The sequence below is a fragment of the Triplophysa rosa genome, linkage group LG8 (genome assembly GCF_024868665.1).
Source record: "Triplophysa rosa linkage group LG8, Trosa_1v2, whole genome shotgun sequence".
Lineage (NCBI taxonomy): Eukaryota > Metazoa > Chordata > Actinopteri > Cypriniformes > Nemacheilidae > Triplophysa > Triplophysa rosa.
Genome location: NC_079897.1, coordinates 25,388,868 through 25,405,928, shown reverse-complemented (window position 1 = coordinate 25,405,928; position 17,061 = coordinate 25,388,868). Strand labels below are relative to the sequence as shown.

At 39.0% G+C, this 17,061-nt stretch overlaps 1 protein-coding gene across 11 annotated transcripts in view; it reads left to right on the top strand.

Moving 5' to 3' along the window:
* adgrb1a (adhesion G protein-coupled receptor B1a) overlaps nt 1-17,061 on the top strand; it is a 74,669-nt gene that overhangs the window by 21,732 nt on the left and 35,876 nt on the right. For 5 of the 11 annotated variants that reach the window (XM_057339400.1, XM_057339398.1, XM_057339397.1 and 2 more), the window contains 6 exons: nt 11,335-11,493; nt 12,727-12,801; nt 13,176-13,280; nt 14,705-14,872; nt 15,334-15,513; nt 16,636-16,965. In XM_057339400.1, coding sequence (XP_057195383.1) covers nt 11,335-11,493; nt 12,727-12,801; nt 13,176-13,280; nt 14,705-14,872; nt 15,334-15,513; nt 16,636-16,965 — 1,017 coding nt within the window. The remainder of the gene's footprint in view (nt 1-11,334; nt 11,494-12,726; nt 12,802-13,175; nt 13,281-14,704; nt 14,873-15,333; nt 15,514-16,635; nt 16,966-17,061) is intronic. The other 6 variants (XM_057339403.1, XM_057339407.1, XM_057339401.1 and 3 more) reach the window with 5 other exon arrangements.

Below are 17,061 nucleotides of genomic sequence, written 5' to 3'. Positions count from 1 at the left end.
TTTTCACCATTTCAGACAGACAGTCACAAGACCTGCTATTAATGTCGATTACTCAGCATAAATGTCAAATTGGTTAACCTCTACTTGTCCAATTTAGCAGCAAAGCTATAGAATCCTGTCAAAGCTGAGGGGTTCACATAGATCAGGCTGAGGTTAAAACCGAAAAGAGGGAAAAGAGACAGGTTTTAGGTTTCAGCTGATGTGTCCTAGCTGGGTGACCTTGGTTTGTTGGCGCCGTGTGTGTTCCTGTGAGGGTTCAGATGGGGATATCGGATCGGCCCGTGGGAGACTTGATGCAGCGGACATGCTCTGAGAGTGACACAGGATAGCTGTGGCACTGGGCTTGGGGATCGATTATTAGAACGGGAATGGTCCGGTTACTGAGTTCAGAGCTATGATGTGATGTTATGTCAAAGATTGAATGTAGCACAGAAACTCGAACCTCTCGAAGAGGGTGCAGCCATTGGATTGGAAGATCAGTCAACCAATCGCGCCACGTGACCTTTCAGTAGATCTTCTGCTCCTTCTTTTTATTGCCTGTGGAAAAAATTAAGAGGGCTGATGGTTCTCCACAGTGTCCGATCCGAAAAAACTGCAGGATTGTGATTGTTATAAAGTAGAAGCTTGTGATAAAAAGTGAGAAAAGCAGGTCACATAAATAGATGGATGGAGGGTGAGATAAAGACTGGACGCTTTATAAATTGATGGTGAGCTTGGGAGGCGAGCCTGGCAGGTCCAGCTGAGCTATCAGATGGATTAGTGGCTGGGGCTGGATGGCAAATAAAAGATGACTTTTGAAAGACAGGCTGTGCATCATTACATTGTCGCTCTCTGGGACCTATCAGTCCGTGGACAGTATTAATGGCAGGCTTACCATTGTACAGTACGTGCGGCCTGTTTGGTGTGCCTCTCTCAAAAGCCCAGGAGGAAAATACTAGGAGGGTAAAAAAGCTTGAAAAGATGAGTGTGTGTTCCATCTTAAAAGCTAAAGGCGTGTCTATTGTGCCAGCGTGACCCATTGCTCAGAGGCAAGGCATCATGGGAGATGAGTGGATTCATCAGTCGCAGCTCAGAGCTGTGACAGATTACAGACTGGATTTGAGAGACGGAGTGGAAGGAAAGCGGAGTGAGAAAGAATGAGTCAGAAAAGAGAGAATGAAAAAATGAGAGTGTGAGGTGACAAGAGAAAGCAAAAAATATTTCGGTTTGAAAATTCAGGTTGTAGCTATGTTTTGAAACATTTTAGCGAGTTTTTAGCTGTTCTAGGGTCAGCTAAACCAAAATATATGCAAATATATATAATATATATATTATCATCCATAAATATTCAAATGACTATTTATTGAAATGATTGAAGTGATATAATATTATATATTTTACAATACACTATATTTATATAAATATATTGTTGTATTTTATTATGTAAATATATAACATTTCCATAAATTGGAAGTATGTGCTTATACTTTTCAATATCCGAAAAGCGGCAATTTCTTATGTTTTTCTCAATATAGTTTAACATATATGACTGCATTGTTCTATATATTTTTAAACGTATATTAAATAATTTAATATATAATAAATTATGTGACCCTGCCTGTGAAAACACAGCTATTGACTTGTGCTTTACTGTTTTCTCAATAATGGAAAATCATCCAAAATTGTGTGAAAATATAACCTTCATGTCTTTAATATTGACTAAGATAATAATTGAGTAAGACGGCATGTCAAAGATTGAAATTAGTAGTTGAAATGAAACTTTAATGCTCATTGTCTCAGATTATGAGACCAAAACACAGCTATCATCCAAAGCTGGTGTTTCCCAGCAGAGATGACTTGCACTTTTCCTTATTTTGGACCGATGTGCTTTGCTTACGCAAGATTAAAGCGCCCTTTTTTTATCTCAGGGCTGTGATGTTGTTGGAATTTAGATTGACTTCCCCCGCAGACCGTCCCCCTTTCGTCTTAGAGACGCAAGAACAAGGTTTAACAAATTAAGTTTTTTTTTATTTCTCTCTTTTGTGCACATGCGGCTGGTGACCATTTTCATGGCAGTAGCCTACTCAGTCATTGCATGTGGGTTGTGCGTTATGTGCATGTCTGGCCACTAGGGGCGCGCTTTTATTTTGCATACGGCTTAGAAAACTGCTCCCACTGCTCGGAGAAGGATAGGCACAGTCCTCTGTATCCCTGTTGGAAGGATGGTCTCGCTCTTTTTCTCTCAGTCGCTCTCTCTGTTATATTCTGTCTTGCTCGCTCTGTCTCCAAATGTTGCCAATGCTCCTCCACAGCACTCCAGTGCTCATGAAAAATTCATGTTTTAATTAAGCAGTTTTACTGCCTCTATGCTCGATGATAAAATATGCCTCAGGTCAGGTGGGTGTTTGGGTGTGTACGTGTGTTTTAAGTGTGTATTTTAGCCCTAAGACTATGACTAGTATTTTGTAAACGCACGTAGGGGATAGGAACAAAGAAATTTGTCAGACATCTGTTTTGCTGAAGGGGTTTAATGTTATTTTATGCACACTTTCATCAGGGGATTTTGGAAAGGATTTGTTCCAGGAGGATGTTGCATTTTTTGTTTGGTAAAATATCAGTTTTTCATTGTTATGTTTCTGACTGAAGCCGTCTCAACCCATCTCAGACTCTCATTAATATCTGAAACCCTGCCTTGTTTTATTTGTGTAATTGCTCTAAACCTGCAGAAAAAACACCTTGACAAAAAATAACAGTAATGAGTATCTAATGAGAATCACCATTGAGAATAATGGCAATTACAAAGAAACTTAAACAAACAATATCAGGACCAGTGTTGGGCAAGTTATTCAGAAAAAGTAACTAATTACTAGTTACAAATGACATATTCAATAGTGTAAATATATTACAAAAGTATTTAATTACTTATTACTAATTACTTTCTATATCATGTATCAACCTTGATTAGTTCAGTGATTCAAGGATAGACATGAAACGGCTGTTTTAATTCATTCAAATAAAAAATATAAAACTACATTGAGTAGTATTATTGACTGACCAAAGTATACAAATGTGAGAATTATGCATTAAAGCACGGATTTTAGGTTAGACTTCGAATTTTGGTGTCAATTCCACTATTGCACACACATATATCACATACAGTGTTTTGTTTAATTACATCAGAAGTAACTGTAATTAAATTACAGAAAAAATAAGAGTAATCCCTTACTTTTTCAAGGTATTAAATTAAATTACAGTAACTAATTACTTACACCCAACACTGATCAGGGAATGAGAATTTAGGAAATGATGTTACTATGGGAAAAAATAACAACATGTAAAATATTTTTTAAATGACCTGGGCAAGTTTTGAATGTGAGGTTCACCCACAGACGTGTGTTTAGTCATTAACACACACACACACACATGCAGTGGTGAGCTTTATGAAGCCCTAGGGAGCTGCTTATTAGCAAACACATGCTCCTGGTGTTAGACCTGTTGTGTTTGTGCGTGGGCATGCTGTATGTGTGTGTTTGTGTGACTATGATAAAAGCAGCAGGACAACAGTGTTGTGAGGAGCTCCCCCCACCCCTAGTCACATCTAACCCACAGACTTGTCTACGAAACATAAAATCTCTTCAAAGTGACCCAGTGAAAGCGAGGGAGAGAGAATTGAGAGTGAGAGATGAATTAGATTAGGGGTTATTTGTCTGATAAAGCCCCAGACTCTTGAGAGGAGCGTGCGGGAATGTCTAATGCATCTAGGCTTTGGAACATACGTGTGACACACTGGTTTCCATAGGAACGTTATCTCAGACGCTCAGAGTGAACGCTGTCAAGTCCCCAATCTACAAGCTGTTTTAATCAAGTTTACTACCATATGGGGGCAAATGGAAATACTCTCTCTCACATTCTCTCGTTTTTTTCCACCTATCTGACTTATTAGTTTAGCCATTGCTGTAGTTGAAAGGCTACAGCCTTCACCGACTTTACCAATATTCACACACAAGTGGTGACACTTTCAAAGCCAGTCTTACATTTTACATTTATAAAATTCTTTTTTATCTCGTTTTTCAGCAAATATTCTTAAAATGAACAAACCCTGCTCAAAACACAGTAGAAAATGTAATGGATTTAATGGTTTTAATTAGGGATGCACCGAATGTTCGGCCACCGAATATATTCGGCCGAAAATAGCAAAAAACGCATGTTCGGTATTCGGCCGAATATGTGAAATGGCCGAATAATTTTACCGAACATGACTCGAGAAACGATCAACTAGCAACCAGCGCAGAGAGAGAGAGAGAGAGAGAGAGAGAGAGACGTGCGCTTTATTAATGCCGCAAACATTTTGGCAGTGTGTGTGTGGAGCATTTTAAGGTGTCAGAGAAAGACAAAGCACGGGACTTGCCGCACGGAAGTAAATTTCCGAATGAAAGCGTCTTTACCGGTCGGTAACTTGTGGCTATTTCAGACGGGAGCGGGCTGTCTGACAGTAGCCCCGCCGCTCGCGACATCCTTTGACATCATACAGTGGTCGCGCGCACACAGTTCCCTGTACTAAACAACTTGTCAAAGTATGTTCTGTGCATCCCGGCAACGAGTGCACCAGAGAACAGTCAGCTTTTGTGGGCGGAGTTTGCAGGAGAGACGTGAACTGATGTGGTTGTCAGTCAGCATCAGTCAGAATAGCTTGCGTTCGATGTTTTTTTTTCTTACAATCATTTTGCAACGTAGCCTATAATAATCCAACAGTTTTAGTTTATTCGTATTTTTAGTTATAGGCCTAATGTGGAATGACACTTTTTAATGAACTGTTTTGTTGTAGGGGTACAGAGTAACTTACATTACATTCTTTTACCAGTCAGTTATAGGCCTAATTAATATAGGCTATTAAATTTTTTGTTTTAATGTATTTTGTTTTGCTCAATTTTATATTAAGTTGTATTGTATTTTATTGAAAAGCAAGACAAATTTTTAAAAGCAAATTTTGACTATTCAGTTTGTGCAATAGTGAAAAAATAGCTTAATAAATAGAAGAAATGCAAAAACCATATTCGGTGTTCGGTATTATTCGGCCTTCGGCCAAGTGTTTCACATCATGTTCGGCTTCGGCTTCGGCCAAGAATGTTAGATTCGGTGCATCCCTAGTTTTAATGGAAACTGTAATGGTGTCTACTGGTATGTTATGTGCAGATTATTCCTATAGAAATAATGCCACACTACAAAATGGAATTTCATAATGGTTTTAATGGTTTTTATTTGTTTTCTATTGCTTTTTTCAGCAGGGACAATAAGAACTTGAGGCATTTTTTTGTGTTTTCACCCCAAAATAAAAATTCTGTCATTTATGCACCCTCATGTCTTTAAAACTGTATATGACTCTTTCTTCTGTGGAACACAACAAATATATTTTGAGAAATGTCTTGTGGTTTTCTGTTCATACAAATAGAAGTCGATGGGGGACAGTGTTTTCAAATTACAAACTTTCTTCAAAATATCTTCTCTTGTGTTCTACAGAAGAAATAAAGTCATACAGGTTTGTAATGTCATGAAGGTAAGTCTTTTTGGGGTTGAATGTATGTGTAAATGTAGGTTTTATGCTTAAAACAAGAAAAAAGGATGAGGCATGTTTGGTTATTTGAACAGCAATACTCTTTGCTGGATATTTGGGTTACTTAAGTGTCTGAAACTGGTTTGCATTTGTCATGTTTGTTTGGTGGGTCAATCTTAAAATTGGGTGGGCCAATTTATAGCGGGATGCCTCAACATTTATGGTGGGATTGTTTTGCACATGTCAAGGTTATTTCCCTGTAAATGGCATATGGGGATAAAATAGTCACATGCTGTTCTGGAAAGTTTAGCCCTAGTGTGATGACCCATGTTGTCCATCTTTGACCCAGGCAGTGAAGGCGAGAGAGTGTTCATATGTATATTTGTGTGTGCCTTTCTGTGTCCACTTGTACGCCCACGTCCTTCCTCTCATATGAGCAGGTGCTTCTCTGCCCAAGATTGATGTGCAAAGGGGAAAATAAGAAAAGTGTATTTTTCCACTCATCTGTAGGACCGTGAAAAGTGTGAGGCCCATCTGATCCTTTTAGCGAAGGTGTTTTGATTCACGCTCTATTTTTTCCTCCCTTTTGTTCCTGTTGAGGAGAGGCATCCATCTTCGGAATTGAAACGTCGACTCGCCTGACCCGCACCTGCAACCAAAGAACGTTCAAGCAAACCCCTATTCATATCCCTGTCGTACTTCTGATCTGTTTATCTTCGTGCTCATCAGTGAAACGTCTGGACTCTGAGCTGCTCACCTAATACGGGTCGTGTTCTGCTAACACGTGCACTCTGCCAGTGAGCGCTCGCTGCTTTTGTGGTTGCGTGATGATTGAAATGCAGTGAAATGAAGTGGTTTGTTCGGGATCCTCGCAGATCTGGTGCCGCAGAAACTACAGTGAGTTCCTGTTGTTTGAGCCAAAGTGATCCGAGTCAGAACTGTACGCTTCGTTTAATTAATTGCTCATTATTGAGCCAAAGAAAGTGAATGATTGATCACTTGTCTCCTGAAAAGTAACAGCAGAATGAATGGACTATTTTTCAAAATGATGCTTTACTGAACGTATATAAATATTGTAAATAACAATGTTTTTTTTTTCAGAAAAGTTTGTGTGTATTGGCAGATATTTGGCCATTGTTAGACTATTGGTGTTGGGCGGTAGAGACGCGCCTGTCCTGAAGTTAACTTCCGGTCTCTGTTTGCTTGTAATGTAACAATTTAGTTTACATTTAATTGATATTAATATTCTATTGTATTGTAATAAATTAAAACTACTTAACAGTTACGGAGGTCTACCGTAAGTTAAGTTTGGGCCACATAATGTTTGAAGGTATTGTTCATTGGTATTCTTATTTGCTGTCTTTAAGTTGTATTGTGGGTATTTCGGCTGTCAGTCATCATACTCTCAGATATCTATAATGTCAACAAACATCAAAAATCGACTAGTTATGCACATGACAAGGTTTCATACATCTCCTGTCAGAGTTATTGTAGTTTTGCTGTATTTTTTTAGCTTGGAAAACTATTTTGGGCTCTTGTTTTTATTTTAAATTTGATCTCATAGACATTTCTTGTATTTTCAGGTTTTCCAAATGCGTTGCTTTTATGCAAACTAATTCAGTCTTTTTTTTCCCCATGACATCTCAGTGTCTTCTTCTGCTCACAACATTTCAGACATGCTTGTCAATACACCCGGGGAACCATGTTTCACAATCTAAAACCAACAAATCTCTTAATTGGAAATATTATAAATGATGATGAAATATAGGCCTAACACCTGCATGTATTCCAGCGGGAAACCAGTCCCTCCGAAACAGCATCACTGTTAGTTACGGTTAAGGTGTTTATTGTTTTCTAGGGCATGTAGGGTTTGTGGCACAAGAGGGGAAAGATTAGACGAGGTGGTAGGGGGAGAAGACCCGAGTTGTGTTTCCTGCCCCTGGAGAGAGGTTAATCAATGAGATGTGTAAGCACAGCTGTTCAAATATTTATTCCGAGCAGGATGCTGCAGAAATGCACGCACACACTGAACACTGGTTAGACTTCAGCCATCAGAAGCACTGATAGAGATGGACAGGGAGAATACTTCCCAACGCCATTTTTATCGGTTTTATTTTTACATCAATATGGAAGGATTTTTAGATATCTTAAAGGCTTAAAGTTTTCTTAGCCATTTTAAATACATGTACTGTATTTTTTACATTTTCCTTTTCTTAATTTAAGAGTTCGCGCGTGCCAAACTGTCAATGACTGTCAGTGTCCTCTGGGTGTCAGCACTTACCATCTTTAGCTTTCCATCACTGACCCACACTGTGTCTTTATGCACACAACTGTTTCAAAACAAAACAGTAAATTGTGTCAAATAAATATATCTTTAAGTATAATGAAATATGGTGAAAGAGATTTTAGGAGTTTGAGTTGCATAAAATATGACACAGGTGGTTTTTGTGACGTCTCCTAGACCAGTGGTTCTCAAACTGGGGGCCGTGGCCTCCTGGGGGGCCCCAAGATGGTTCCAGGGGGCCACAGATTTTGTGGCGTTTTAGAAATATAGATATCTATCATACATTTTGTGCAATCAAACATCAGAAAAACAACGCCACCAACCAAAAGAATTGATGTTTTAGCATTGTTTAACTGAATATTTTCTTGGTTTAATAAAAATTTTAAGTTTAAGATTATAAGTCTTTATTTGGGGGGCCGCAAAGCAATGCACTCTAAACAAAGGGGGCCTTACAACAAAAAAGTTTGAGAACCACTGTCCTAGACAGCATTAAGATTCAGTGGTGAGAAAATAAAGATTTCCTTGAGGATCTAAACCTGCTTTTCAGGTTTTCTCCTGAGGATCAGACCTTGATAACCTGACATTTTCACAATAGATCTCTTCGATTTCTCAAACTGCGCTCAGATTTCCCAAGATTTTGCAGTCGAAAGAAGTGTTATGTGCTATCCACATTAATATTATTGTTCTGTACTCTTAATTTATGATCATCATTTTCTCATTTAAATCTATTTGACATTTTTCACGATTTTTAGGAGAAATGAAGTGCCATTACATTTAATTTCAATATTAATTAAGTTTCCATCTCTGCAGTTTCCTGAGAAGAAGTAAAGGCTTACTTAACCGTTTCATCTGCATGGCATTTGTCAATGGGCAAAAAGATACAGTATACTGCAAAATTTCCATATTTCCACAAGCTCGTACACTAAAAAACTGGTGAACGCTGCGATGCAGAAAATGCGGGAACTGACAGAATAATAGAACTGAGAGCAACAGGCAAGCAGAGGACAAACATGAGGATTTAGAGATGATGTAGAGGCTCTGAATGCGCCAACAGCTACCACTGAAGAAAAGCCCGCTAAATTATTGAAAGCATAATAAAATGTCCTTAGGGAGAAACATTATTCTGCACCCCTTTCTCCTTCAGCCTGTGATTATTGAGCCAAAAAAAGGGCGGTACTATCCCAATCGTTTTTCACGGCGAGAGAAAATCTTATCTCCAAATTTAATGTTATTTTTTCCTATCAAAATGATATTCTCGTTTCTCAAGATTGTTGGCCATACCCATTTTCAACGTTTCGTTTGTTTTAAATAAGTTTAAAGTCATTCAGCACAGAAGTCGAGAAGGTTATTGGAGTCAGATGTGGACTACTTATGTGTCCCCCTGTGGAGCAGGGATTGGCTAAACATGCTGTTTACGCCGCGTGTGATTGGTTGATGAAGCCGTGTGACTTGGCGCGTGATTGGTGGATGGGATTAATCAGAGCTGCGTGCTGAGAGCCGCCCGGTTCATTTTGCATGAGGTTGTTGCTTGCTGTGCAAGGAGGACATTTGATCGTGTATTCATGGCTGAGACGTTCAAGATTAAAATCCGTTATGTTTTGATCAGGTGAAAGTGTCTCTCGCAACATGCGGCAAAGCCAATCTCAGCCCTCCGAATAAACAATTTGCCATTAATCGCTCATACTGCTCAAACAAATAGATATTGATTCTGCCTTTCAGCGCACGCTTGCCAACAGATCTGTACCAGCACTGCGACAAAAGACATAAATTGTGTTTTTCTTGCCTTTATGTGGCATAATGTATTAACAAGCTTTGCATGCAGGTTACTTTTACTACGTCTAGTCAGTCTAGAAGGGGTTCAGTTAATGTTGGGGTCACTCCTTGTTTAGTGTGAATCTCTTAAATGATTTATAAATACATTAAAATGCTATTAAACAGTAGTTTGAATACACCTCTTTGACTACATGTTAATAAAACTGGAAGTATTTCACAGATACATAGAACTCCTGGAGACCCTCATGACTTTGAGTAAAGGTCAGGACGTTTTTCATAAACCCTCACATTAAAATGCAAGGTTTCAGTTTAGTTTACTTGTGTACACCCAAATGGATTAAGGGAAAGTAAGGGTGTAATGTTACATTAATGATTTAATACAATGCGCAATACTAGGTTCACTATAGGATTATAATTGAATAGGTTTGTCGCAAAAAAATAGTAAAATTAAATCATTTATTAAAAAAATGTTTCACCCAAAAATGACAATTCTGTCATCATTTACTCACCCTCATGTCATTTCAATCCTCTATCACCGTGTCTACACCGGATGCGACGCGACAATCCCATTAGAACAAGCCATGTGTCGCGTCCGGTGTAGACACGGTGAATGACTTTCTTCTTTCCACAGAAGACAAAAGAAGATATTTTGAAGAAAGCGCCGACACCCATTCACTTCTATTTAAGGACACAAATTCAATGCGAGCGAATGGGTGCGGTTAACAACACTTTTTAAATATTTTCTCTTGTGTTCTGTGGAAGAAAGAAAGCCACACAGGTTTGAAATGACAAGAGGGTGAGCAAATGATGACAGAATTGTCACTTTAAGAAAGCTAACCTTTAAGAAAAAGCTTTAAAGCAGAAAAGGGATGTTACAGATATGTTGACGTATGCACTTGTTGACAACCAATAGGGTTAAAAGGATGTTTTTGTGAAATATTGTGAAAATGCAATATACTGTATATTGTCATTTTTTTGTGTTGTAATATATTGTGCCCAGATATATTGTTACACCTGTAAAATATTCAATCATTTGTCATAATTAGTCATTCAATTTCGTCAACATTTAATTTATGAAACATTTTTCAGTGTTTGAAAACCTAATGCAACATTTATGGAACACATTTGTATTCATTCTTTTAGGATTTCTCCTATTCTTCTTATCTGATGCGTTTATGATTAAGTTAACACTAACTGGTCTACAAGGTCAGTATGGTTAGTTAATCAACACACAGTTAACTGATCTCCACCTGGTCAATATTGACCCCTCTGCATGTAATGCTACCATCTTCTTGTAAATATTGCGAATGAGGACTTTTCTCCCTATAGCTCTTTATTCTTATTTTCTGTATAGTCCATGCAGCACTGAGTGAAGGATTACAGACTCTCCCTCGTACAATTGATTTGTGAGTAATTAAAAGTGTCTGTAACTGGACATGGTCCTGCTTCATGTTCTATTCATGCAGATTAATACATATTTGTCAGAGCCTCTGGGATCAGACGGGCAGCAATGTCTGATATTAAACATTCATGAGCGAACAGAACGCTGGGACTCATACCCTACTGGTATTTATGGGTCCAATCTTACATCTTAGTACCATCGTAATGGATTATGAAATCAGAACATAATTGCTTTGCAGGGATGGAAATTTAATTTGCATCTTGAATATGGATTAATAAATGGTTTATGGTCAGGTGATGAGTTCACGTTGTATGTTGTAATGTTGTATATGTGGATTCAATACAGGTGGCTGGAGTGGGTGGGGCAACTGGGCGGAGTGCAGCAGCGAATGTGGGGGCGGGGTCCAGACGCGTTCACGCACCTGTCAATCACCTCCTGAGGAGGCGTATCTCTGCGAGGGCATTCTGGAAGAAGGGCGTCCCTGTAACGCACAGTCCTGCATTGGTAAGTTGTGTTCTGTGCATGTATGCATGTGACCGTTCATCTGTTCACAACCACAGACATCTTTCTACCTCACTTTTCTCTTGCTTTTTCTCTTTCTACTCACTTTGTCCCATAGGAAAAACATCAGATTTCTTTATCATCTCAATTGTTTTTCGTAGTAGTGAGATTATTTAGGGTTTAAATGGAGGCTTTGCCAAAGTCGTCTGCCACTCAGGACCCACGTAATCTCACATTTGACGCTATCTGTGAAATCCAGGCTAAAGTCTCATAATATACTGTACAGTCACGGGAAAAATAAGAGACCATTCCAAATTCTCATTTAATTAGCATTTCTAGATGTATTGTTGCCATTGCAGTCGAGTGTCTGACGAATTTCAACAAAATCAAACCTCTGGAGTGACATAAAATCATCCAACAGCAATGTGAAAGACTGACAGCATGACAAGACGCGGGAAAACTGTGATAAGAATCGAGGTTATCACATAAAAAAATCTTTTTTGACCTTTTCACAAGTACGTGTACAAGTATTCCTGTTGTGTTGCTTAAAAGTGAATATGAACTTTCTTTGCCGTTTTTGAGGTCTGAAAAAATACACAGCATCATTTCTGTTATTTTGACCTGTTTCTCCAGTTTTCATTTCCAAGTTTACAGAATGAAACCCAATCTATCATTTTAACTAAACACGTACATATAAATAGTAAGTTCAAAAAACTGAAAATAATTTTGAAATGGTCTCTTATTTTTTTCCTGTAATTATAACATTAAAGTAACTTCAAAAATGACAAAAAATAGGTCATGTGTGTTTATTGCTGAAAATAATAGATTATATGATAGATTTTGGTTTAGCACTTACAATTTTTTTAGAACACTGATATGAATGATTTTATTGACACTACGTTTTTATTATTTCAAACAAAAATACCGGAAGTTGGCTTCACTCACATATGAGTTTCAGAAGACATCTTCCAAAACCAAATGATCTGACCTATGCTTGCCTATGCCAGATTCTATGTTATACAGTGTTTACTGTATGTCAATGATAATCTCACTTGTGACCAAACAATTTTAGGAAAAGCATCAATCTCATGTCTTTACATTATTCACATTTCACTGGTAAACATGGTGTGTTGTGTGACAGAATGACAGTGACAGACCAATATCATGATATGATCATAGAATAATAGACTGATGATAGAATAAGCCGTTTCTGTGTGCTTTTCATTGGACCTTTAGGATACAGGCAGTATTCGTCTAAGGGCAAGGGTTTAAATCCAGTGAAATACAATGGAGTACAGGAGGCCATGCTTGGTAAGAGTACCACTGACAGTGCGAATGTGACTGTAGTGAGTAGATCTCCACTTTAGTGTGTACGCAGGCCATGAGTCAATAACTCGGTCCATGGTCGAGGCCATCACCTTCACCTTGATTGTCTGTGCGTCCATTCCGCATGATCCGCTTATATCTCATCCGCCATCCACTGCTTGCTCCATCTCACTCACTTCCTGCACACTGTCCTTCATCGGTTTTCAAAGCACATGGTTTGAGATCGCACACACTCTGCCCACATTTTAGTTCAACTTTACACAAAAATCCCAAGCATGGCTGATGGTGGTTTAGTTGTACAGGTCACACAGCACCAATCAGAAGTCGACTGTAGTTGCTAACCCCACCCCATCCTGCAGGCAAAGGCCGACTAGGCACTCGCAGCCAATCGCTGCGCTCGGTGGACAGCCGTAAAAGAGAGGACTCTGATAAGACCCGCGGCGGACAGCAGTCTTCCGAGGCAGGTAAGATGACATCAGCCTCCTTTGCTGCTTGGGGTCACACACACGCATAAACAAACACACACACTTCACCATTTCACCCACGATTTCACATATAGGGGACTGGATGCGTACAGTATGTGGCTATGGCCTTGTGTTTATCAGTGTGATTTATGTTTTGTGTGTATTATGTGTTATGGCATGGTTCATGGTGCTACATGGGGACGTCCATGAATCATGGACTACATTGCTTAATCTGGAGCTAAAAGAGTTTTAAAAGGCTCTTGACCCTTTAGTTGTACTGTAAAACAAACAAAAACAAGACACACCTTGCTTGGGGTTGGTCATGTTTGGGTTTGCATGATTTAAATAGATGCTTTGGACTTCTAGTATGTTGTAATTCCCAGTGTTAATACTTTTTTGTGAGTATTGCATGAATCTCTCTTTATATTTTCTGGTATGACCAAGGTGAGTCTGTCTTTTGAAAAGTAGTTGTTTATGTTATTACAATGTTGTGCTGAATGTTGAAATATTAAAAGAATTGGATTTTTATGTGTAAGTTGCACACGTGCAGGAATTTGCTTCTCTCTAAATTCATCAGAAATGATGAAAAGACAATTACCAAAAATAAATGAAGTAGTTTTGATTATTATTTAAAAAGGGAAACGATTTCAAATGTGATGCCTGTACTGTAATATGCATAGTGTATGCACATCTTGCATAATTTTATGCATAAAGCACCTAATTTTTCAAGATTTTTAATTGAATTTAGACAAATATTTGAATACGGCTTTCTCTTTAAAACTTAATTGTTGAAAACACTTTACAAAAAGGTTGTATTTGTTAACATTAGTTAGTGCATTAGCTAACATTAACTAACAATGAATTATTGAGTTATTGAAATGAAAGATTAATAATTGCAGACAAACGATCTTGCTCATTGTTAGTTGATGTTAGTTTATGCGTTTACAAATGTTAACAAATTCAACCGCATTGAAAAGTGTCTCCTTATTGTTTCCTATTTTATCAAATTACTTGAAACATTCTTTATCCCACTGTTACCTCATCTGGGTAAAAGTGATAACCTATCGGACTGTCATGAAAGCCAAGTTCTCCCTATTGGATATTTAAAACTTTCCCATTCCTTAGGGATTATTTCATGATTCCCTGCCTTCTCCAGTTTAACGTCTCTTTAAGCCTGGCTGACAGATCTAAGTGATGAAGTAGTAAAATCCTCATATATATGACTGATTTACATATCCCGAACTAAAGCTGTAAACTTCATAAATTCTCTGGATATGGAATCAGCCACATTTGTAAGCCCCCCTGTCAGACGAGATGGCTAATCCTGCATGCTAATTCGTTTTGGCCCTATTTCCTACCCTTTCCTCCACACCCTACCTCATCCCATCCCTGACCCCACCCCATCCTTCGCTCCTCCCCCTCAGTGGATCCTCCGTCGGGTGAGGAGTGGTCTGCGTGGAGCGTGTGTTCGGCCACGTGTGGCGAGGGCTGGCAGAGCAGAACGCGCTTCTGCGTCTCCGTGTCGTACAGCACGCAGTGCAGCGGGCCGCTGCGCGAACAGAGACCCTGCAATAACACTGCTGTGTGTCCAGGTAAGCACAGCCCACTTCAGGCCTCTCCTCACCCCCACCAGCTTCCTTTTCCACCTCCCGTCCTACCTCCACTAGCTTTGCCCACTTGCCGATGTTCACTTTTACAGGGTTTCATTATGTGAGGATGCTGGAGAGCCGTGGTAAGATCTTAATGGATTTTAAGCACAACGCTGTAGGAAGTCCCTGTAGTTCTTATTGCATGTAGCTGGTGGCTTTTTTCCTCTTTATTTCAGCATCTCAGGGGGAACGATGAACATCTTTTTTAGATAGTAACACATGTCTGTCCAAGCACAATGTTGTATTAAATGCTAATTATTTTATGCAGGCAAAATAATGATTGGCTAGTTAGGATGCAAGAGTCTTTTTGTCCATGCAGAAGATTTGGAATTAAGTCAAATTTAGATTGAGTAATATATACCGTATATACAGGTGTGTCTTTCTCTCTATAAATCATACCCTAGCCGCTCTGATTACAGTGCACGGGACCTGGGACGAGTGGTCTCCATGGAGCTTGTGCTCCTCCACGTGCGGCCGCGGATACAGGGACCGCACGCGCTCCTGCAAGCCACCCCAGTTCGGAGGAAACCCCTGCGATGGTCCGGAAAAACAGACCAAGTTCTGCAACATTGCCGTATGCCCAGGTGATTGTTGGGTCTTTTAAATACCGACTCTCTCATACGGATTTAATGACTTCCATCTAGCGACACAATTAAAGCCTAATGTGAGGCAGCGTGGGGGAACTAGATTGAAAGAAGCCATTGTGAGGTTCACGGTGAAGGATGGTGATTAAGTGAGGCTTTAAATCACTGCAGATTGGACTACAGTTTGGCAACGCGAAGCTCCCCCTCTCCCATCCCTGCCTCTCTCTCTTTTTTATTCTCACTTATGCAGTGTATCTTTTAACAATGGCTTCTTTAAATGCTGTCTCTTGCTCATTGTCTGTCTTTCTAACACTTGTGACTGGTGGTTTAACAAAGCAGCCACATGGCGACTGAATGTTTTTTGGCCAGTGTAAACTAATCCAAAATATTGATGCTGTTGGGAAACTATGCTTTTCCAAAACGTTTTCTTTCTAAGAAATGGAAAAAAACAAAAAACACTTTTTAAAATTATTAAATGTTTTGACAAACTATTTGTAATACAGTACATCTCATTGGTTAAATATTTGCAAACAAACAAACATGAAAGGTTTTTGGTCAGTTTAAACTAATACAAAAACAATACAAAATATGGATGCTGTTGGGAAACTATGTATTTCCAAAACCTCCTCTTTTTAGGAAAGAAAAGTTTAAAAAATCACTTTTTACTGTCAAACATTGGTTGTTAAAGATGAAAAACTATTTTTAATAGATCTCATCTGGTTAAATATTTGCAAACCCTCCAAACAAGCATGAAGGGTGGCCAAAAAGTAGTACACCCCACCAGTTTTAGAACACTATCTTACTCCATGTTTTACTAAAAAGTGAAAAAAATCTTAACAAAAAATAGAAGAAATGTTCTCTTGGTATTTTACCATGCAGCTTCTTGGGGTTCCTGACTGCTCTTTTTTTTACATTGTTCAAAGACATTTTTATTACATCAACTTAATTAGTGCTGTCAAAAAGATTATATTGATTCTAAAATAGACAATTGATTACTAAAATTATTAAATATAGATGTGGCCCGGCAGTGACGGTAGGCAGATTTATTGTTCTTAATTTGGGAGGAGAGTTGTGTCAAAATGATAAATTTCACTTTTTAAAAGTTCATCTTTTCTTTCGTAGTGGACGGTGAGTGGAACGAATGGTCCAGCTGGAGTTCATGTTCCTCGACCTGTTCTAACGGGACGATGCAACGCACACGAGAATGTAACGGGCCCTCGTACGGGGGCATGGAGTGTCTGGGCGAGTGGAAGCAACAGAGGGATTGCTTCCCAATAGAGTGTCCTGTGGATGGCCAATGGCAGCCCTGGAGCACCTGGGCTGGTTGTAGCAAAACATGTGGCGGAGGAAGCCAACAGAGACAAAGGGTTTGCTATGGGCCCTTCTTTAAAGGAGAGGCATGCCCAGGGGACAGAGAGGAAGTTAGACGTTGCAATGAGAAGAAATGTCCAGGTGAGATCATCAATGCTGCTTGTAGCCAAAGCTTCTTAAAGTTCATATTAAAGGTGGGGTGGTTGATTTTGGAAAGGTGCTAATTTTAGCCTGCTA